This window comes from Aulonocara stuartgranti (assembly GCF_965226115.1).
Source record: "Aulonocara stuartgranti genome assembly, chromosome: 7".
In the NCBI taxonomy this organism is placed as follows: Eukaryota; Metazoa; Chordata; class Actinopteri; order Cichliformes; family Cichlidae; genus Aulonocara; species Aulonocara stuartgranti.
Window position 1 is genome coordinate 41183544 of NC_138945.1, and position 23710 is coordinate 41207253.

Below are 23710 nucleotides of genomic sequence, written 5' to 3' on the forward strand. Positions count from 1 at the left end.
GAACTCAGCTGTTTCACTTCCCCACAACTGCTCCATCACATCACTACACCCTCTTCATTCACAGCTTAGACACGTTACATGGATATTCAGTGGTGCTCTAGAAGCAAAATAGTTCCAGTGTTACATTCACAAAGGTAAAAAAAAGAAGCTCCTGTCACAAACTGAGTTTATTCTGACCACATGATTAAAATCTGAAGGCGTGAAACAAACATCATCATCCTCGTTCTCTAACGTCACAAGCTTGGAAAGACAGAGCAAGTTCACAGACCTCTCCACAAAATCATCCGCAGGTCAGTGCAGAGGTACAGACGGCAGATCAAACTCTCATGCTTTTCAGCTCTCCTGACCTGTTTCTGCTTCACAGAGTCCAGATGTTTTCAGATGTCAGAAAGAGCTTCCCTGACCTGCAGATATATTCAGCATTAATGAGCCTCGCAGAAGTTACCCCTGCATCTCACCAACCGCTCTGTAAAAAAGAACGTGCAGGGTTTCCAGCTCAGGCTCCAGTGTGTTTACGATGTCTGCATCGTCCTATAAACACGTTTACCTGGTCAGGCATGATGATTTACGCCTGTTACTGACAGATGTTCAGGAAATAGACCAAGCAGACCCGTGACTGTATCAAACATTGTGTATTTGCAGATAAATAATAAAGTGCATACATACATATGTACAGGACATGCTAAACATTTTCTTCACACAGTTTTAGAACGACACCACACAAAAACAAGATCATTTCCATTCCTCCATGTGCTCTGCCGTGATTTGGTCTAACTGATGGAAGGTGTCCGTGTTCTGGTGCTCTCAGTACCAACCAGTAATGTGGCTGAGATTCCCTCTGCTTTTCCGGCTCTCTCTGACTCTGAGGACAGGAACACCTCTCTGGTCAGTCGTGTCAGGAAGCACGGCATCTCTTTCTTCCCGCCCAGCTCACGACCTTTGGCCTGGAAGGTGTAGGCCACCCTGTGGGAGAGGCGGGTCATCAGGCGAGTCAGCTCCAGGTTCTGATGGGCCTCGTCCTCCAACAAAGTGCAGAACGTCTGAAGGAAGACGGATCCAAGCGGGCTCATGAAGGCTCCGTAACCTGATGGAGAGAGGAGGAGGTAAACAGAGAAATCTGACATGGTTAAACACGTACAACCTCTGAAGAATTCTGAGAGCTCCTGAGGACATAACTGAGAAAGAAAATCACGATTTATTAGTATCCGGAGTCGGACTTGTGTTGTTGTATCAACCATCATATAAAGGTTTCTGCCAACCAAAAAAGCTCTGAGGTTTTTTTTTTAATGTGTTTGTGCGTCATGAAGGAGGTTCTCCAGGATCAGCTGGAAAGGTATGCGGGCCTCAGAGGAAGTTAGAGGTCTGCAGTAATTGGGGAGAGTCTACAGGTAGTTGGGCACTTTTGTGGCAGGTGAGGAGATTCCATGAACAGTTAAAATGATTTCAGTAGTCATAGAGGAGGTTAATGGGTAGTATAGAAGATTTCTCTGGTTACTAAGGAGGTTTAGAAGTCCTTTGGTAGGTCTTAAAAGTCCCTGAAGAGATGTGATCATATTGCAAGTGTTGCAGTTGTCATAAAGATGGTTTAATTTCTATGTTTCATGGTAACTGTGGAGGTTCTAGGGATGGATAAAATGGTTATGCTGCCTGTCAGGAGGTTTGAAGGGTAGTTTAGGAGGTCTGAGTGGCCGCTGAGGAGGTTTAGAGGGTAGTGGTGGTGGTCTGTTGAAGGCTTGGTGTTTACCTGGGGGCGTGGCATACATCACAGCTGTATCTACAGGAACTGAGAGGTGGAGGGAGAAGCTGCAGTCGGTGGCGTCACCGGCCGAGTCCACCTCCACTCCATCATCCAGAGCGTCTCCGCGACACGCCTGCAGAGACAGCATCAAAAGGATGACCTCAGCATCACAGAAGAAAACAGATCATTTGATTCCCTCGACACGACCTAAACTCATGTTGTCCTCGCCCTTCTGCCACCTACCTGTATGAGGAACACTTTGGCCTTATTCTCCATGCACTCGTTGTCAAAATATGCGAAGATCCGAGACAGCCGGACGGGTTTGCCGTCGGCTCCGAATACGCAGTCCTCCTCCCCGTGAGACGACAAGACAGCCAGGAAGCAGTCCTTCACGGGCCGCCTGCTCTCTGCAGAACAGACACAAACAGACAGTAGTGCTGTCAGTGACCCTCAGTCAGCATTCTCACAGCAGCCATACCACTGGATACATGGCAGCAGGTATGCCAGCCTGTGTTTACGTTCACATGCAGAAGATTCAAACTAATGAAACTTTATGACCTATGTTTGATCTATGAGTGGAAATCAGTTGTAACAGTGTTTAATCACCATCACTGTAAAACACACTCATATAATCACATCCTCACATGTTATATAATTACAAATGTATCAGTCAGCGCTGGCATGTCACCAATGAGTGTCAGGGCAGTGTAAGCCTCACCTTTACCTGTAAATAGAACAGAGGTGTGTCTGTGTGTGTGGACACACACACAGAGACTGTAATGTTAAAGCTGCGTGTCTGTCAGGGAGATGGAGCTGCAAATGTTTCCTTATCTGGGCTCACAGACGCAGGCCCTGCTGTGGGCACTGATGCCCCGCCCCCTCTGAGTTTCTGTGACATCAGCTGTTTTTTTAAATGAATGAGTTCTTGGCTGAAAGCTCTCTCAATTTAAATATTTTGTCTCTGTGCTGTGTTTAAATAAAGTTAGAATGTTTTGCGTCCTGTTTTTATTGTTGGAAGTGGGCTTTTCGGGGTGATGCGATTGGTTACCTTTCTCAAACAGCTCGTAGATTTCGGCGCCGCTCAGGTCGCTGTGCAACTCCACCTTAAAGCCCCGCCTGCTGAGGGTACTGTGGAGCCTCTTGGCATCCCTCTTGGCTCCGGCCCTGTTCCCCATCTTCACCCCGGGGTAAAACTCGGCCACGGACACCACCACTGCCCGGTTCACCTCAGCCTTCCCACCCACTGGTCGTCTCTGCTGGGACATGGTGATGTAGCTGAGGTCCGCTGAGCTCTGTCTCTGTGAGTGTCTGTCAGATTTAAGCTCCTGGCTCTGCACTGAAAGTACTTTAAGAGCCCCTGAGCTGTAAAGGTGTGACCACACCTCTTTACCTTACCTGGAACTTCCTCTGCTGCCTTATCAGCCTTATGTGCTCAAGTCTTACACAACTTCATGTTTTTTCTCACTGTGCCAGATATCCAGGTGTGTTCCACTCACGGATGACATGTCATCATTTCACGGCACACAAACATTTTCCTGCAGTAACAGAAAACAATCGAGGAGTTTTTAAAGCCTTTTATGATTTTTGATTTTAATAAAAACACTTTACTAAAAATGTGAAGTTTGTGTTTGTCATCTTTACAAATAAAGCTTGTTTCACTCCAAGCAAGACTTTTGCCACCCCTGTGAGTAAAAACCTAAATAAAAGTGAGTGTTTCCACTTTATTCTGCCTTATTCTACTTCACTGGCTGTGGGGTTTGTTTGGTCGTCTGAATCTTTCAGTGATCCTGAAAACTCCAGACAGATGGTTTAAAATCAGGTCCCTGTAGTGGCTATATTAAGTTCTCTCTTTCTCTTATATTTAAAATAACCACACTACGCAACTGTTTTTACGCGTTGTCGTTAGCAACAATGATGGTAAACCCACTGTGTGGCTCCGCCTTCCATTTGTTTGTTTTCCACATAAACCTTTCACAATGAAGCTGAAGATCCTGTTGAGATTTATAAAAAATAATAAACTGAAATGATGACAAGCAGAAGGACCATTCAAAACAAATCGAGGACCTTATTTCTAAACGAGGGGCTCCCTCTGTAGCATTGACATGGTTTGGTTATGAAAAGTCTGACACGGACCAGAAAACTGTACTATGCAAATTATGCATGAAACTGGTCCCCACCTCAGACTCAAACACGGCAAACCTCTTCTACCACCTATGTGTCACGGCGAGTGAGATGAGCTGTGTGGGGAAAAATAAAGGAGGATCCAATTGCAGGCACTCGTGAAGATGTGAAGGCGGTTTATTGAAACACAAAGCACAGGGGAAAAAATGGCAAACAGAGATTAAGCTAAACTATACTGGAAAGAACTAATCTACTGAACATGAACACAAACATGAAGGAGGATTGGTAGAGGTAAATGACGATGGACAGCAGGGAGAACACACAGATGAAACACGGTGGATGGACAGACGGACCAGCAACTATTACAACAGAATACACGACTTAAATACACTCAGAGAAACACAGGGCGATTACACACAGGTGGGGGACACAGCTGGAAGTAATTAACGAGACGAGACAAGGGAGGTAAAACTGAATACACTCACATGAGACGCAGACCTTCACAATAAAACAGGAAACACGAAATCACTACACAAAGACACAGACTCAACACTGAGAGGCAGACAGAAAATAACACATGGAACTCAAACTATACATGAGACAACAAATCCTTGAAAACGAATAAACAGAAAGATAGAATTCTAATAATAATCAACAAAGCACAAGAGTAACAAAACGATCATTCAAAAATAAACCAAAACATGATAAACTCAAAATGCTGGGTCGAACCGACCGAGAACCCTGACACTACGCAAGAATCATGTGAAAGAGTATGGAGAGTTTATGGATGAGAAGCAAAACACAGCCGTCTGGTGCTGAAAATAAACCTTAGACTCAAACGTTACAACAGGCTTTTCCCCGTGCAATAAATAATCACAAAGAAAATTGGAGCTGTTACAACCTATGTCTAAAAATGCATTGTTTCACGCATCGGTCGATACACTCAACTCCGGGTGCATGATGCCCACCTGAAAACACTTCACACAAGTTGAATTGCCCGGGATTCACAGAATTTAAAGAAAATTTAACATTTTTGTCATATATATCATTGTCGGGATGATAAATGTTTTATATCAGGATATGAGATTTTGGTCATAGCCCTAGCGGACATATTATTGGTCAGATGAAGTCATTAAAAATGCTCCAGCAGCACAAACACGGTCAAGAAGTGTCTATGGGTGTCTGACGGGACTGACTGACTGCTGACTATCTGAGCTTCATGTTTCAGGCAGCAGATGAACTGAGGGGAAGTTAAAGTGTCCCTACGAGATAACAAGGGGTTTTTGGTTTTATGTTCTGCGTCTTTGTCCTGTCTTCCTCCCCTCACCCCCAGTTACAGCAGAGTCCTCTCTGAGTCTGGTTCTCCCAGAGGTTTATTCCACTTTAAAGGGATTTTTTTCCTTCCCACTGTCACCAAAGTCTTGCTCACAGGGGGTTGTGTGATTGATAGGTTTTCTCTGTATTGTTGTAGGGTCTCTAGCTTACAGTGTAAAGCACCTTGATGTGACTGTTGTTGTAATTTTGCACTATATTAAAACAATGATTTAATTTTTTAAGCTTGTTGAGTTTGCATGTAATGAGACACACTCTATAAATAAAGAACAGACTGACTCATGCAGATGTAATGTGGTGGAGTCTGGACAAGGTTGACTGCTGCAGAGATTGAAGTGAGTGAGGAACGTAGCTGTTTGCGCTGTGCTGTCTGCTGTAGTCACACTCATGAATTAATCTGTCAGCTGCTCGTAAACTTTGATCACAGGTCACACGCCTGACCTATCAGCATCTCATGCCTCAGAGGAAACCTGCTTTTCCTGCCGCACACGGGAACAAGGTGTCCATAAAAAATAACACGTAAACAAATCAAAGCATTCCAGGAATCCTTGAACACGCTCACATATGTGCACGAACACCCGTCTTTATTTCATTTTAATTCATCAGACTTCATCCCAAAGGAAATTCTCGATGAGGTCGGCTGCTCCCACACACAACAGAAAAAAACATTAATTCAGTAGAAAAAACAAGAAGTTGATCATTTATAAATACAAAATGTAGTCCTTACAAATAATTAAAAAAATAGACATTTGCATATCCCTCCAAAATATTTAAGTAAAAAATTATTTATTGTTTAATTTCTGTAGATATTCACTCTATGTCTTCTTCTTCCTTCTTTCTCTCTGTATGTCTTTCTTTTAATTCCCGCCTTGATTTCCAAACTGATCCTCTGTGGGAATCTCATCCTCCAACATCCACACATCTAATTTGATTGACCCCTCCATCATGGCCTCTATCTATTTATCTATTCCTCACTATTTAATTAGATCACTCATTCCTAAAGTCAAGAATGCTGCTGTCCCACACATTTATGACCCAATCAAAGATCTTAATTCTGTCACAGTGATTACACATTTTTTATTTAAAATGACATAAAAATCACACGCTGCTGGCGATAAATGATTAATACTACAATGACCTTCAGTTATTACTGCAGCCCACCTGCAGCACCTTTGGTCCACACTCTGGGAATCCTTAGATATTTAAATGTATCAATTTAACCATCTATTTGTTATTCTGATGTTATTTAAATATTTGTTTCAGGCAAAATAAATCAAACAGAAAGGATTGATGGAGGCAGATGATCCACTGTGGCACCACCTAAAGGAAGCACTTGGAAGAAGAAGAAAAAGATTCATATCTTGATTTGCTTTATTTACATATTTGCAATTATTTGTATTACATTTATAACGTTTTATCATTCATTTATTCAAGTATTTATTTATTTTATAATATTTCTTTATTTACTCATTTATTCAGGTAGTTTTATTGTTTCCATTTTTTATTGATCCTTGAATTCCTTTATTATTTGTTATGCATGTGTTATTATGTTTCACTGCTTTGATGATGTAATTTCTTAATCTGGGATAATCTGGGATTAATCCACTCATTAATTTCATTTAACAGTCTTCAATTATACAAACAAATAATGAACAAAAAAACATAAATAAATATATTAAATTAAATTTTTCTTTTCCAGTCGCTTAACCAGGGGCGATTCTAGGATTAGAGCTTTTCACCCAGAGAGCTGCCCAGCCTGGCAAGATAAATCATAAGATTCTTAAATTCATCAAGTCTCTCTGTCCCTGGGTCCTCGTCTCAAAACATGACATCACTGTTTTGTACATTTTAACACAATTTAATCCCCATATTTGTGAAAGAAAAGCAAAACACTTTTCTGAAAAGTCTGTAACAAAACCATCAAATCTGATCAAGGTTATTTAAATGCTGCAAAAGAAGAATGGATTGGAATAAAAAAGAAAACATATCCTAACCTTAATTACTGGGGGAGAATAATGAGTGATGCTCATAGTGAGTAAAAAGTAAACTGAGTGCATTGTTTGGACAGAGATTCACTTTTAATGTGTATGTATAATATAATACAGATACATAAAAAACACTCCCAAAACAGAATAAATTATTACAAATAAAAATCTAATTTAATAATACAAATTTTGTGTTGTAAGATTTATGGGTTTCATGCTTTCATAGTGGTACTTTCAGGTGGTACACACTGTAAAAAGTTTAACATTTTTAGAAACAGAGCACTTCTCTTTACAGCTCCTCACTCCACCAGGGCCGTTTGGCTCTTTCTGATAGTGCGCAAATGTGGCGCACGTACTGCAGCAGTCATACAGACAACTGGACAGTCCAAAAGTTGGCCTACCTATTACTGGCTGAGGTTTTAGTAGAGTTGTGGTTGAACCACATAAAAATATATTATTAATTTTAATCTCCCCAATCAATGATAATGTTATATTGGAATGTTGTTAAAGAGGGTCAAATGTTTCAACCCAGTTTGTTTTGCAGATTCTGTACAGCAGCTTTAATATAGGGAGGACACAACTTCCAGATTGTTTGAGTAAAATCTGGTTTTTTCTCTTTGTCAGTTTAACAGTTTCTGTTTTGCCTGTCACTGTTCCCTGTCTGTTTTCTTACCTGGTTCTTCCTGACCTTGTACTTTCTCCTCACGTTCTCCTCTTTCCTCTCTCCCTCTTTGGACTGACAATCATACACAAATAGATTGTATTCAGTTAGATGATAAATTACATTAATATGAAAAAATACTATTAAAATCGCTAACACAAAGTCCTCTCTCAGTCTACTTTCAACCAAAAGGAAAATAACCAAACCACATGAATATCTAATAAAAGATATAAATATTGAAACACTGATCCAACATTATTCTTGATTGACGGATCGTTTGATTTTACACTTTTACCTGAATGTGGCTCCTTTTAAAAAAAAACAAAACAAAAAACAAAAACAACTTCCTTATATCCATTATGAACCTGGCTGTCTCTCTGTACAAAAAAAATGGTAAATGGCCTGTATTTGTATAGCGCTTTACTAGTCCCTAAGGACCCCAAAGCGCTTTACGCATCCAGTCATCCACACATTCACACACTGGTGCTGGCAAGCTACATTGTAGTCACAGCCACCCTGGGGCGCACTGACATGTGTGCGCCCCAGGGTGGCCCCAAAACACACACGCACGCACACACACACACAACAGGAGTTCTAAGGTTAATGGGCATTCGGTCAGTTAGCTAGTTAGTATCGATTTAAAACAGGACAGTGGTAACAACAGCAGGCTACGGACAATTTTAAGTTTTAGGTTTTCAAATGTCACTGAGGCAGAAAACTGCATCACAGTCCTGCCTTCAGAACAGCCGCCCCCAAACTTGCCCTCGCAAGTTTGCAGAATGTCATTTACTGTCCATTTTGTTCTGGTACTGCAGGTAGTCGAATAAGGCGGCTCACTGGGCGTACGTAGGTACGGTCCTTTACGTCCACTTCTGCAGATCGGATCAAACCATCAGCTCCGGGGAATACCCTGTTGATCTTCCCAACAGGCCATGATGCTCTGGGAAGATGGGGATCCACTATCATCACCACAGTGCCCAGCTGGATCGGAGCAGTGTCTTTCTGCCACTTTGACCGTGTCTGCAGTGTAGGCAGGTAGTGGCGTATGAACTGTGTCCAGAAGCGATCGGATAACACCTTACAGGTCCTCCATGATCGTCGTCCAATGAGCTCTGAGTCGTGGTATATCACTTGGGGTAGGGAAGGGTCTAGCCGCCCCATCAGCAACAAATTTGGGGTAATGGGGTCTGGGTCAGCCACGTCTGATGACACGTACCCCAAAGGTTTCGAGTTGAGTATTTCCTCGATCTCGATCAACACTGTTTGGAGTATTTCCTCTTTTACAACCTGTGAGCCCAATGTGGAGGCCAGAGCTGCCTTTATGGACCTGATCTCTCGCTCCCAGGATCCTCCAAAGTGGGGAGAACTGGGAGGGTTAAATCGAAACTTGATCTGCTGCTCTGCTAACTTGCCTTGTAAAGAGGGATGCAGGGCTTTGAAAGTTTCCTGGAGCTCCCGATCCCCACCTCGGAAATTTGTTCCCTGGTCACACAGTATCTCAGCTGGTTTCCCACGACGAGAGACAAATCTTCTTAATGCCATTAGAAATGAGTCGGTGTTGATACTAGACAACACCTCAATATGAATGGCACGAGTCGTCAAGCATTTGAAGAGCAGGCCCCAGCGTTTTTCATTTCTCCGACCAACTTTCACCTGCATTTGTTGTGCCCTTAAACAGGGGAAATAGTGAGGAGAGGTGAAAGAACGGCACAGACACGCAGCTCTCACTCTCACTCGTCTGTATTGAGTTTCAGAAGCAATACAACCAAAACAATATTCTTATGGATGCACTCAGTCTCAGGACAACTGTATCCAAACTAAGTCACTATTGTTCGCTGCATTAGCTGATGAGAATACTTTAGATAACTGAACTGTAGCATTAGACAAAAACATCTTTTTAACTCGCACATGTTAGCTGACACAGTCACTAACTTTTCACAGCAATGAAATAATACTTTAAGTACTGCATGTCTTTCAGTAGTTAACTTATACAGATCGTAACAGAAAAATCTTCACACAATATGGCGGAGTAATAGCGAAAACTAGCATACGCAGCAACAGAGATTAACTGGAACTTCTCAGCAAAATAGTCTGCAATTCACATCTTCCGCTACAATGAACAATGATAACAATGTAATAATCAACAGTAACACACATTTATACAGATTTGTGCATGACAGTTACCTTAAACAGGGGAAATAGTGAGGAGAGGTGAAAGAACGGCACAGACACGCAGCTCTCACTCGTCTGTATTGAGTGAAGGAGGAAGCGCGCGAACCCACCTACTGGAGCCCTGAGGCATTAACAATGGATCGACGCACAATCAACCCAGGCAAAACTTTCACTGCTTATCTCCCTCTATATTCCCACTGCATATTCTATTCGAAAACAGTCAAAGCAACAAATAAAACATTAATAAGGGCATCACATGAAATATAAGGAACAGAGATGTACAACTTCAAAACTAATCAAATTTATGATCCACCACATACTCCCCCTCAGAATAGATGTTGTCCTCAACATCCAAATGTTTAACATTTAGCACAAACGTGGAGTTATGAACATTAATATCACCAAAACCACATACAATAAACCATTGCATACTATAACTGTTTCTTGTACCTTATATGTACTCTACAAAAATAGTTTCACAAGCTGGAACTCTTTTCATACATTCTTTAGTGTGGGTTATTACCCAAAGTCTTTCAGTGTTCTCATACAGTCTGTATGAATTACAGTGTCCATGCAGTTACATTAACACAGTCTGCTGCTGGCTTGAGAACAAAGTCATTTTAGTGCAGCTTGTCAAAGCAGTCACTCTCTCCTTTGACAAATGTCCATGAGAGTGATACAAGTGGCCGTAGCCATGTGGTGTGCTTTGGATGTGTCTGTTAAGCTGCAAGCACAATATGAATCAGTTCAATGTCCAAAAGTCACTTTGAATATGAATTCTGTGTTAAACAGTCCATTTCCTTGTGGTTGGTGTGGAGTGTAAGTACATTGTCTCTGTTCAGTAATGTGTTTCGTGTGTGATCACAATGTTTCTTTTCACTCAAGTCCATACAGTTATCAGTGGCAGTATGCCTGAACAGTCCGTGGAACCATGAAGTGTGTATGATGTGATGGTGTTCTCAGGTTATAACAAGCTGGTGAACCAAGCCGATCATATGTGAAGATCTTTGGTGGCTTGCGCTCTCTACTCGGTCGCTGATGCTCTTGCTCACAGGTCCTGCTGTGTTTGTCTGGAACAGGTGCAGGAACAGGTTCCTCCACTGATGGTTCCTCGACATAATTTTCCTCTTGGTCGGGTAGTTGTTCACATTGGTTCAGTACTTCATGTTCATTCTCTGGCTCAGATGACATGTTTTCCACTGTTTGAAGGTGTTTGGCTGGTTCATCAGTGCTCATAGGATTCAGTGTCGGAGGGTAAAGTGGCTCAAATGGCTGCTGAGATGACACTGGATAGTACTCATCATCGTCATCCTCTTCCTCAGCTTGTTCCACTTCCTCACTTGTCTCCACGGCTCTTTTTCTTGTTCGTGGTCGCACTCCAGTTTCAACAGGCAGATGGTCACATGGCAGAAGAAGATTGCGATGCAATATCCTTGATCTCCCTTTTGCTTTCTCAGGTCTGAGTTCATAAACTGGGATATCTCTGCTGACCTGACGAACGACTGTGTGAACCACATCCTCCCAGTGGTTCCTCAGCTTGCCTGGACCTCCTCGAGGTGTCATGTTCCTTATTAAAACACGATCACCTGGCTGTAATACTGAGCTCTTCACCTTGCTGTCATAATGTCTTTTACTTCTTACAGCTGCTTTATGAGCATTTTCTCTCGTGATCTCATATGCTTCTTCCATGCCTTGTTTCCATTTTACCATGTAGTCATGATGATTGCCATCTCCTTGTTCTGAGGTCAAGCTGAACAGCATGTCGATTGGCAATCGTGGGGAGCGTCCGTATAACAAGTAAAAAGGGGAAAATCCAGTTACCTCGCTGCGGGTACAATTATAGGCATAAATCAGTTTGTTAAGCGAGTCCTTCCAGTTAGTTTTCTGACTCTGTGAGAGTGTTTTCAGCATCTGGAGTAGTGTCCTATTAAATCGCTCCACTTGTCCATTCCCTTGGGGATGGTAGGGAGTAGTCCTGGACCCAGCAACTCCACAGTAGTTTTTTAGTTGTGCAAACAGATGATTTTCAAATTCAGCACCTTGATCATGATGTATTCGTGCTGGAAAGCCAAATCTTAAAGCATAGTCATTAAAGATTTTGTCTGCAGCCGTTTTACCTGATTTGGAAGTTGTGGCATACGCTTGGGCGAAGCGTGTGAAATGGTCAATGACTACAAGGATGTATTCATAACCCCCTTTGCACTTGTCAAGGTGCAGGAAATCAATTGAGACAAGTTCAAATGGGTGAGTAGTGACAATATTAGTCAGTGGTGCTTTGCTCTCATAACACGGCTTCTTCTGTTTTATGCAAACACACCTTCTGGTCACATAATCCTCTACTTCCCGTTGCATATAGGGCCAGTAAAACCGGTCCCGTATCAGTGACAATGTTCTCTCTACACCTTGATGGCCCATTTCATCATGTAGCTCCTTTAGTACAGTACTTTTGTGTATTTCTGGTAGGACCAACTGTTTTCTGTTTGCTGTTTTCCTGTGCAAGATCCCATTCTCATCCATCTCCAATTTGTCCCACTCCCTCAGGAGACATATGACCTGTGGGCTGAGTTTTCTTAGTTCTGAACGTGATGGTTTTTCCTGTGTTAGTTTACACTGAGTTACAGGTCCAATAGTCGGATCACTTCTCTGGTCCTGTTTGATCTGGCCTTTTGTCAGTGGAATGATGGAAACATCTGTGGCCATGGCTGAACACCTGACTGAGACACCCATGGACCATGACACGTTGGAGTCATCCTGCCTTTCCACTGCCTGTGTGGTTGCTCCAATTACATCGTATGCCATTTCCTCTGTGCATTCATTCATAAACGTTTCCATGTCTACTGGCATCCTGGAGAGGCTGTCTGCGTCCACATTTTCTTTACCAGGGCGATATTTAATTGTGAAGTGAAAATCTGCCAGTTCTGCTACCCATCGACACCCTGTTGCATTCAGTTTGGCAGTGGACAGTACATAGGTAAGTGGATTATTGTCGGTGTACACGGTGAAGAATGGTGCATAATATAGGTAATCACGGAATTTTTCTGTGATAGCCCACTTGAGAGCAAGAAACTCTAACTTGCCTGAATGGAGATGGTAATTCTTCTCAGCTGCAGTTAAAGTGCGGGAACCATAAGCAATCACACGAAGCTTTCCATTCTGCTTTTGGTACAACACGGCGCCTAATCCCTGGTTTGACGCATCAGTGTGAAGGGTGAATGGCTGTGAAAATTCTGGAAAGCCTAGAACAGGGGGCTGAGTTAGACAGTCTATCAGCTGCTCTAGTGCTAACTGGTGCATGTCGGTCCACTCAATAGGTGTACTCGAAGGGACACTACACCTGTTTCGCTTTGTTTGCCACTTTAATCTTGTGTTTCGCTGGGTCTCAGCATCTGCAGGTCCCTTGAGCAAGTCATACAGAGGATTTGCAATTCTGGCAAAATCCTTGACGTATTGTCTGTAATAACTTAGTAGGCCCAACATTGCTCTTAGTTCACCAACAGTACCTGGCTGTTTGTTTTTCAAAGCTGTTACAGCAGCAGTGTCTGTGGAGTCTATCCTGCTTCCCTCTGCTGACACAATCCTGCCAAGGTACCTCACTTCTGTCCTAAACAGGTCACACTTCCTTGGTTTGAGTTTGATTCCGTACTCCCTGAGTCGGCGCAGCACTTTCCTGACATCCTCAACATGATCCTCAAACGTTCTGCTAAAGACAAGGACATCATCGAGGTAAGGCACACATATTTCATCCCTTAACCCTTCTAAGCACTCCTCCATGCAGCGTTGGAATGCTGCCGGAGCATTCATCAGTCCAAATGGGATTCTGACCCACTCATACAGGCCCCAGGGGGTCACAAAAGCTGTTAGGTGTTTACTGTCTTTGCCCATGAACCCCTGGTGGTATGCTTTACCCTGGTCCAGTAGAGAAAAGAGAGTGTTGCCACCTAAGTTGTCCATGATGTCTTGTACTCTGGGAATGGGGTGGCGGTCTGGGTGAGTCTTCCTATTCAGCTCTCGGTAGTCAATACACAAGCGCAATGTACCGTCTTTTTTTCTCACACAGACTACTGGAGAGGAGTAAGATGAGTTCGATTTTTCCACCCACCCCTGAGCTATTAGGTCCTGTAGGTAGTTTTTCATTTCCTGATACAAGGGTTTTGGGACAGAGAGATAAGTCCGTGTGACTGGCTCATTATCTTTCAACGAAATGTTCATTTGCAAGTTTTCAACACAGCCTATGTCATCATCAGATTTAGAGAATGACTCTGACTCTTCTCTTAACATCTGACTAACAGCTTGTCTCTGGTGGTCATTCAGGTGAGTCAAGTCAACAGGTGGGTCCCATTGTTCACTTTTAGGTGTGTTCTCACCTGAGCTCTTAGCCTGGATGGGACGGACTGATGCAGTAGGGAGGCAGTCAGTTTTGAATACATTAGTAGGATATATTGATGCAACAGACTGCACAGTTCCAATAACAGTCCTACTTGGCAGTGTGATGTCATGGCTGGTGGGATTTTGTACACTAATGACAATTTTTGGTGTCATACCAGTCTTTACTAAAACAAGGGTATCACAGAACTCGAGTCCTTCAGGCCACTGTGGGTTCTCATGAGGCTCGAAGATCAGGGTTCTATCTTCTTTGAAAGGCGGGGCTTGCACACGACACTCTATTTGGACGGAACTCTGTTTAGGCACTTCAACTCCTCTCATTTGTTGTTCTTACACTGTGCTCACATGGCTGTCCCACTGTCACTGCATTAACAAAAGCTCTTGCCCTACTCTTTCTGAGGTGAGGAAAAGCTACTTTTACTGTTTTCATGAGTTTCTCTTTATTCTTAGTGTTTGTCTTATCCTGTACTCTGTTTGCAACTAGGTGTGAAATCACATTGAAGCCAATTATGGGGCATGACTGTTGGTTGCCTTTTAACACTAACACAGGTATTAGCAGATCTTTATCATTAGCAGCAAGTCTGAAGCTTACCTCGAGCCAACCAATATATGGTATTTCCGTCCCATTGGCTGCTTCAAGTTGCAGTGGTTCAAGTGGGTCTACTAGTTCTGCTATATCTCTTAGTTGGACATCAGGCAAATGGGTCTGTTTCCAGGCCGCATCTACAGCACAAATTTGTGAACCTGTGTCCCAAAGTGCCTGGATTCTTTGGTTGTGCAGAAAGCACTGAATAAGACATTTCTCTCCTACAAGCTCTTTTACAGTAGGCATCTTCACTGGATTACTTCTTTTCCTACACTTTGGTTTGCAACTTGACTGTGTTTCCTGTTTCTTAATAGATGAACATGTATGTGGCTTACAGTACCTTCTGTGCACAGACCAGTGTGTCTCTTGACAGTCTTTTGAGCAGTACAATGTTATTTTACAAACAGAACAACATTTTAACTTCATACTCTCTTCCTTTCCCTCACAGTTAGCACAATATTGGGACTTTTCAATGCTGTCGGTTGCCCCATGTCCCGTGGGAGCAACCTCCCTTAGTTTAAAGGGCTCCCTTTATCTGATTTTGTCAGTCTAGGTGCTTTACAACTTGCACGGAAATGCTCACTACTCCCACACCTAAAACAATGCTGGCAATATGCCTCACCTGCCTGCACACATGCAAAACATCTGGAACGGTGACTTGGTGAGGGATAATATCGCTGTGGTGCGAATCTTTGTTGAAACTGTGCTGTCCCATACACATGTCCAGGTCCATGTGCTGGGTGGTGTTCCTGTGCTGCTGCAGGAGGGTGCTGGTGGTAAAATGGCATGCAGTTTTGTTCAGCCTTAATGGGGAAAGGCTGCTGAGGTGCTGGGGTTGTCTTTTGAATGGTTTCTCTGATTTGGGAAACTTCAGCCCTCAAGTCTTTCAGCAGCACCATGTCAGCACGCATTTCCTTTATTTCTGTTAGAAGATCAGGGGGTGGAGGGGCTGGTTTCTCTTGAGCTGTGCTTCTCTTTCCCACTGGGGAATCATTAGACTGGACAGTATTTACAGCTGTTACTCGTGATGGAGCGGCATGTTTCTTTTTGTCCTGTCTTTCCTTTTCATTTGCGACTGCAATATTTACCTTCTCGAGCAACAACTCATCTGAAGTATTTGTTTGCAGGAGGTAAGGTTGCAGGTCACTTTTAATATTGTCATTCTGAAGGCCAGTCAGGACAGTATGCATAAAAAGGCTCTGGACTAGTGCTGGATCATACTTTAGACTGGACTCAACTTCCTGAGAAGCAAACAGGATTTTCTGTCTCAAGTCCATTGTCCTGATCAAGAAATTTTGGGGTGTCTCTTTACTACTCTGAACCTCAGAGGTAAGTTGTTTGTATAACTCTGTGGCACCTTTCTCCTGGTAATGAGACCTGAGGATTCTCCTAAGAGCAGGTAATGTGAGGTTTTCTTTTCCTTCAAGATAACTCCTTAGCTGCAAGCCTGGCGTGATAGCACGAATTACAGCATCAGTGATTTCTGATTCTGGGTAGCCTCTATTGATCCCGCTTTCAATTTGTCTCGCCAGACTGGAGAATGTCAGCCTGTCTTTTTGCCCCGGCTCTCCTATTTGGCCTGATATCTTAAAATCTTTGCGCCACATGGAACTGTTTGGTGCTGTTGGAACAATGTTTCTCACTGGGGTGCGAGGACTTAAGGCAGGATTCATGCTATTCCTCATCAAGTCATGCATTTCACCCTCTTTTTGTTGTAAGAGCAGTCTTAATGTCTCTATCTCCTCCTGGCTACTTTCCTGGTCCTGAACAGCTGGATCCACTGTTTCATTCACACCTTGTTTTTTATCCATTTGTATGTCACTTATAATGTCCTGGACATTAAGAAGTTCTGACATACCTTCGTCCTCTCGGGTAGCCAGCTCTGTGCGTTCAAGGTGCTTAACTAAATGCGAGACTAGCTGACTGCGCGTTCTATTAATCACAAACTCTTTTCCTGGTCCTGAGATTTGAAGTACATCACATAATTTAGTCAGCTGCTCTAAAGTCAGTTGATACAGTGTTCCTTTAATCTCCAGCTGAAGCTTTTCTAATTCAGACTCCATGTTGTCAGAGGAGTTAGCACAAGCAGTCAGTTGAGAAATGATCAGACTTAGTTGGCTTTTACTGCCCCCTAGTGGCCACTTTTTCACTTCAGGATACAGATACCAACGTAGGTCTAGCGATGTCTCTGCTGCTTTACTATGCTCCTTTCTGATACCTGGGTCGTCTGGGGGGATGATCAACGAGAGGATTTCTCTTACAGGTCAGGGATGGTCCTCGAATCAATCATCCCAGCGGTGCCTCCAAATGTTGTGCCCTTAAACAGGGGAAATAGTGAGGAGAGGTGAAAGAACGGCACAGACACGCAGCTCTCACTCTCACTCGTCTGTATTGAGTTTCAGAAGCAATACAACCAAAACAATATTCTTATGGATGCACTCAGTCTCAGGACAACTGTATCCAAACTAAGTTACTATTGTTCGCTGCATTAGCTGATGAGAATACTTTAGATAACTGAACTGTAGCATTAGACAAAAACATCTTTTTAACTCGCACATGTTAGCTGACACAGTCACTAACTTTTCACAGCAATGAAATAATACTTTAAGTACTGCATGTCTTTCAGTAGTTAACTTATACAGATCGTAACAGAAAAATCTTCACACAATATGGCGGAGTAATAGCGAAAACTAGCATACGCAGCAACAGAGATTAACTGGAACTTCTCAGCAAAATAGTCTGCAATTCACATCTTCCGCTACAATGAACAATGATAACAATGTAATAATCAACAGTAACACACATTTATACAGATTTGTGCATGACAGTTACCTTAAACAGGGGAAATAGTGAGGAGAGGTGAAAGAACGGCACAGACACGCAGCTCTCACTCGTCTGTATTGAGTGAAGGAGGAAGCGCGCGAACCCACCTACTGGAGCCCTGAGGCATTAACAATGGATCGACGCACAATCAACCCAGGCAAAACTTTCACTGCTTATCTCCCTCTATATTCCCACTGCATATTCTATTCGAAAACAGTCAAAGCAACAAATAAAACATTAATAAGGGCATCACATGAAATATAAGGAACAGAGATGTACAACTTCAAAACTAATCAAATTTATGATCCACCACACATTGGCCCAAAGCAGTCGATGCCTGTTGAGAAGAAGGCTGGCTGATGTAATCGTAGGCGTGCAAGGGGAAGGTCAGCCATCTTTGGGTTGGCAGGTTGGGCTCTCCATTTTTGGCACTCAGGGCAGGAGCGCTGTTCGCTTCTTACGGCTTCACGGCCGCGAAGAATCCAGTATTTCCTTCTCAACTCTGCAAACAATCTCTCTGCTCCTGGGTGTTTCAAATCACTGTCAGCCTGTCGGATGAGTAGTCTGGTGACTGGATGTTTAGGGTCCAATACTACTGGATGTATCACAGCAGCTTCCAAATCATGGCATCGTCTGAGACGACCACCTACTCTTATGAGTTGAAGCGACTTATCAAATTCCGGGTCTAGGCAAAACAGACGGCTGGATGAGAGAACTGGTTTCCCAGTGGTCAGGCACTGGATCTCATCAGGGAAACTGTCTTTCTGAGCAGCTCTCAGCAGAATAAGCTCAGCCTCCTTGTAGTTCTCTGATGTGAGATTGTCACCAGCCGCCCCGTGAAGGCACCTGGCTGTTTCTTCCAAAAGCTTGCTAAAACTGGTAAACTGCTGTGCATCAGGCAGGGAGATAGAGTCAGTAGACACAGCTAAGCAAGTTATTGGTTTACGCTGCTCCTCAGCAAAGTCTGTACATGGTGTGGCTGGGTGCTCTGGCCACTGGTCTCGATGTAGCTGCAGAAACGGGGGCCCACATGACTGGACTGTGAGGTCTTGTAGCCTTTTACCCCTAGTTAGATCATCTGCCGGATTGTCATATGTTGTCACATAACGCCAAGACTGGCTGTCTGTCAGTTCCTGGATTTCAGCTATCCGAGTTCCCACGAACACCTTGAAATGACAGGACTCTGACTGGATCCATGTTAGGACAGTGGTGGAGTCTGTCCATAACACCACTCTGCATAGTGGTAGGGTGAGCTCTTTGGTCAGCAGGCTAGCAAGTTGAGCTCCAGTCAAGGCTGCACATAGTTCCAGACGTGGCATGGACATCTGCCGTTTAGGGGCCACCCTAGAGCGGGCAGTCAGGAAAGCAACTTCCACCTTTCCAGCAGCATCTTCCGTCCGTAGGTAGGCAACGCTTCCATATGCCTGTTGAGATGCATCGCAGAAGATGTGCAACTCACGCCTACTGTCAGATTTGTCCAGCTCTGGGCTTACATAACAACGTTGTAGACTAATGTCGTCCAGATGTTGCAGCTCACCCTCCCATTCGTTCCATGCCGAGAGCAGGTCACTTGGTAACAGGGGGTCATCCCACTCACGCTTTTTGTCCCACAGCTGCTGGACTAGTACCTTCGCCCTCGTTGTGAAGGGGACGAGAAACCCTAGTGGGTCATACTGACTCGCCAGAACCCGGTAGATGTTTCTCATGGTAGGAAGATTCCTCTCCAACTGCATGGACTTGTAGTGCAGAGTGTCAGAGCAGCACATCCAGCGCAAACCTAGAGCAGGTTCTTGAGGGTCCATATCAGTTTGATTCAGCCACTGTACGCTGCTCTCCGATCTTATTTCCTTTGGTAGATGGCTGATGAGATCTGGGGTGCTGCTGGCCCACTGTCTGAGCTCAAATCCTCCCTCCGATAATAGTGACCGTAGTTTGTCCACAACCTCTGTGGCCACATCTGGAGAAGAGAAGCTCTGTAACCAGTTGTCAACATAAAAATACTTCTCAATGGAGTCACGCACGTCATCTCCCTGGTCACTGTGGTCATGGACGTGTCGCTGGAGTGCATAAATTGCACAGCACGGTGAGCATGTTGTCCCAAAGGGGAGCACCTGCCATTCATACACCTTGGGATGGGTGTCTCTTTGCAGATCGCGCCAGAGGAAACGTAGTAGTGGCCGGTCCTCAGGCAGTAGTCTCACCTGGTGGAACATCCCCTTGATATCACTGCTAACTGCGATGGAGCGTTCTCTGAAGCGTAGCAGCACACCAAGAAGAGAGGCCCCCAGGTTCGGGCCTGGTAAAAGCAGCTCGTTGAGGTTCTGATCCCTATAGGTGAATGAGCAATTAAACACCACACGGTTCTTTCCGTTGTGTGTCACCATGTGGTGGATGAACCATGATTCTGTGGAGGCCCTCATTTCCTCCTCACTGATTTCTCTGACATAGCCTGCTGCTATCAACTTTGCCATCTCCGCTTGATAAGCTTTAGCCTTCTCTGGGTCTCGACTGAGGCGCTTCTCCGTGCCACGTAGATTGGGGAGTACTGCTTCAGGTGGCACCCGGAGTGTAGGCATATCACTGACACGCAGAAGGGGAGTTGAACATCTGTTTACTCCCTCGACATTCAGTCTTGTCGTCTTTGCCTCCAAAAGCCTCATAGCTTGCTCATCCCTCCGAGACCATGTCACTAGTTTCTCACTTCGATATGGGAGAGTGTCAAGTTGCCAAAGCCTCTCTACTTGACTATGAAGCTCTGATTGAGGAGAGGCAGTTGAGAGGAAGAGGCACTGTTGTGGTTGAGCAGAGTGCTTAAGGGAGGGGATTGGTCCCTGTAGTACCCAACCAAGTCTAGTCTTGACTGCAGCTGGTCCTCCAGGTAAGCCTAGGCGCACAGGTTTGATGGGCGTTACTAGGTGAGGACAGTCAGAGCCGATCAGAAGGAGTGGCTGGGCATTTGTGAAGGGCTGCAAGGGAAGCCTTCTCAAGTGTCTATATTTCTGTTGAAGTGCCTTCACAGGGTAGGAATGTTCAGCCAAGCCTAGGTCATCTGCTGTGAAGGCTCTCTCAATGGTGAATGTTCTGGATGGTTGGCTGGCAGGGGAGACTTTGACTGTCACTGATGCGCCATGCAAGGTTCTCAATCCTTGTCTCACCGTACGTAGAGTAAGACTCTCTGCCGTGCCCTGTAACTGCAGTCTTTGAGTGGCCTCAGGGAGAAGGATCGTCCTCTCAGATCCATCATCCAATATGGCGAATGTCTCCAGGGTGTGCTCACCGTTCTGCAGCAGCACTTTGGTTATTTTCAGAAGTACTTGGCTACAGCCAGCACGCCGGTCTAGATAAAGTACCTCAGTAGATGGTTTACTCCCCAGCTCAGCGACGTGTTCCATTGGTGGATTGGGTGCAGCAGGTCTGAGATTCACTTCATGCAGGGCCTCTAGGTGTTTTCCCCTGCATGTCTTACACTGCACTTTAAGTCGACACTGAGCGGCCTGGTGGTGCCGCCCACAACGCCAGCAGCGATTGTTGGACTTAATCCAAGTTGATTTCTGCTCCTTAGTCAGCATCTTGAAGTTGACACATTGATCTAGGAAGTGCAGAGTGTTATTACAATATGGACAATAAGCTGTGTGCTTGTCTTGGACCTCAGAAGTGGAAGGGGTTGTGGCTGAGGACCTTTGGGGGGCAGTGTTGTGTGTTGCACCATGCAGCACGGTGGTAGTCCTTTTGGTGGCTCGTTTATCTCTTTTCATGCTGCTCCTGTCTCTCGAGTTCTCCTCTACCTTCTCTGTGTGATCTCCGCCCTCTTGAATGACCAGCTCATACTCCAGCCACTCTGCAAAGTCTCTCAATGATGGTATTCCATCTTTCTGTGGGTAAAGGTAGCGGCGGAAAGCAGCACGTAGGTCTTGGGGTAGCTTTCGTGTCAGTCTAGCAACATGAGACCCGCATTGCAGCTCTATGTGTCCATCTTCCCCAAGTTGCTCTAACATGCCGACCAGAGCACGGACTCTCAGTGCAAACCTTCTGAATCCAGTTGTGTCACCTGGGCGGATGCTGGGCTCATCCATAAGCTCTGCTATCCTCTGCAGTGACAGCTGGTGCGGCTGACCGTAATGTTTAATGAGCGAGGCCATCGTGTCAGAGTAGGGGTGAGGTGAGTTACTGTAGGAGTCAGCAATTAAAAGAGCTTCCTCAAATTTAAGGTGGTCACATAAGACCTGATATTTGAACCTCTCCGTTGCATCAAAGGGGAGAATATTGTCTAGGGCAAGCCTTAATCTAGCAAACTGCCTGGGATCACCCTGCGTGAACTCTGGGATGGAGGGCGATGGTCCTCTGTAGGTCTTCTCCTTTACACCTATGGCTGTAGTGGGAGCCAGCATTTGTTCTGGGGGGAGCATGTTCGCGTCGAAACTAGGTCCAGCTAGTGATTGAGATAAGGGGGTGGACTGTGGCGCACGAGGCTGAAACTCAGGAGCTTCAGTGGCTGAGGGTTGCTGTAACTGTAGCTCTTGTAAGCGTTGGCTAAGCTCTTGTGCAATGGCTGGTAGCGGTGGAGGTGGAACAGACTGTACCTCTGGTAGATCAGGATGATCTCTTGGGAGAAAAACTGGAGGTGGTGGTACTGGCCATTCTTCAGCTGCATCCTGTGTGTAGGATATATTGTGCTGCTCTGGTCTCAGGGGAAAAGGCTGTGTAGTTAGAGGTGTGGAGACCCAAGTGTTATCAGCTGAAATGTAGCCCCCTGGTTGCTGGGCAGAACGTAAGCGGGTGGATTCCAACGTGCTGACATTACGATCCATCTGCCTCCTCATGTCTCCTACCATCATCTGAAGTTGCCTGTTGTCCTCCTGCAGTTGCTGCACAATGTTCATGAACTCCTGAGGGATGCTGGATGACACTGGAGTCTGTCCTGCAGCTCCAATAGAACCAGGAGTCTGGGTGAGGGGCGTCATCTTGGCGTATCCCTCTCTAGTCTGCTGTTGCTCCAATGTAGCAGTGGGTGGCAGTGTGTAGCCTTCATACTGAGTCATCCATCCTGGTGGTCGCACAGCCCTCCGTGGACGTGCACCTGCTCTCTGGGGGTCATAATCCATCTTCACTCTGTAATCACCTATCCGGCTCGAAGGACCAATTTTGTTATGATGATTTCTGATATGAGGTTCAGTTCTACGGTGGTGATCGCAGGGTGTGCACAGGTCAAGTGCCACTATGACCCTCCAGAAATTAACGAGGACAGGGGATGATCGTTCAGCTCTTTAATGGCAGATTTAGCGTGGGTGTGGGTATGTGTGTGTGTGTGGTTCAGTCTTATGGACGCACACTCTCATTGAACCCACATAAACTGCTCCCGAGCATAACTTGTGATTCACACTGCCTTCATGAACACCATTTTCCATCCCAGTCAAACATTACTCACAAAACGGCCGCGCCCTCTAGTGGCGAGGCAGAAAACTGCATCACAGTCCTGCCTTCAGAACAGTCACTGATTTTACTGCAGTGTAGGACAAATTGTAGGGTAGCAAACATCGCTGGAAAACAAGTTTTTTTACACCCTGGTTACCTGGTGTAATGTTTTTCAGTAAAAAGAAACATGGTCTGACTCCTACCAACTATATAAAGAGTAACAGAAGGTTAAATGCAGCTAATATGTCCTGTTTTAAGCCAGGCACTCACACCTCTGCTCCGCTGCGTCTCAGCCACCATCGCTCTGGCAGCAACGGCGCTAGAGCCCCCCCCCCCCCCCCCCTCCCAAACCATTTTGGGAGGGGGGGGGGGGGGGGTTTATACATACTTTTGTTGTTAAAATGTTCCATCTCAATTACGTACTGTATGCTTTTTATATTTTTAGCAGTGTGTCACACAAACAGCAAATATTGTCAAAAAAAGTAAGAAATCTTTGG

At 44.7% G+C, this 23710-nt stretch overlaps 1 protein-coding gene across 4 annotated transcripts; it reads right to left on the reverse strand.

Annotated features, from left to right (window-relative positions):
- Positions 1-617: 617 nt before the first annotated feature.
- On the reverse strand, positions 618-23506 carry LOC309711910 (caspase-7-like). Of its 4 annotated transcripts, none has more exons than XM_082542461.1 (7): positions 23486-23506; positions 7850-7912; positions 3134-3273; positions 2787-2991; positions 1982-2145; positions 1745-1871; positions 618-1084 (listed from the first exon to the last, which is right to left on the reverse strand). In XM_082542461.1, exons 4-7 carry the CDS (start codon positions 2911-2913, stop codon positions 771-773), a joined length of 732 nt encoding a protein of 243 aa, XP_082398587.1. In that variant the 5' UTR covers positions 2914-2991; positions 3134-3273; positions 7850-7912; positions 23486-23506; the 3' UTR covers positions 618-770. The 4 variants fall into 4 exon arrangements, with proteins under 4 accessions (XP_082398587.1, XP_082398589.1, XP_082398588.1 ...); XM_082542463.1 differs by lacking the exon at positions 23486-23506 and adding an exon at positions 23371-23477; XM_082542462.1 differs by lacking the exon at positions 23486-23506 and adding an exon at positions 8133-8207.
- Positions 23507-23710: the final 204 nt, after the last annotated feature.

What these genes read in the sequence shown, in the direction of transcription:
- LOC309711910 (XM_082542460.1), bottom strand. Translation starts at nt 3,003, where the DNA reads ATGTCCCAGCAGAGACGACCAGTGGGTGGGAAGGCTGAGGTGAACCGG. An exon ending in CTACGAGCTGTTTGAGAAAG is followed by an intron (nt 2,146 to 2,786) that starts GTAACCAATCGC and finishes TCTGTTCTGCAG; the next exon opens with AGAGCAGGCGGCCCGTGAAG. An exon ending in GATGTATGCCACGCCCCCAG is followed by an intron (nt 1,085 to 1,744) that starts GTAAACACCAAG and finishes TCTCTCCATCAG; the next exon opens with GTTACGGAGCCTTCATGAGC.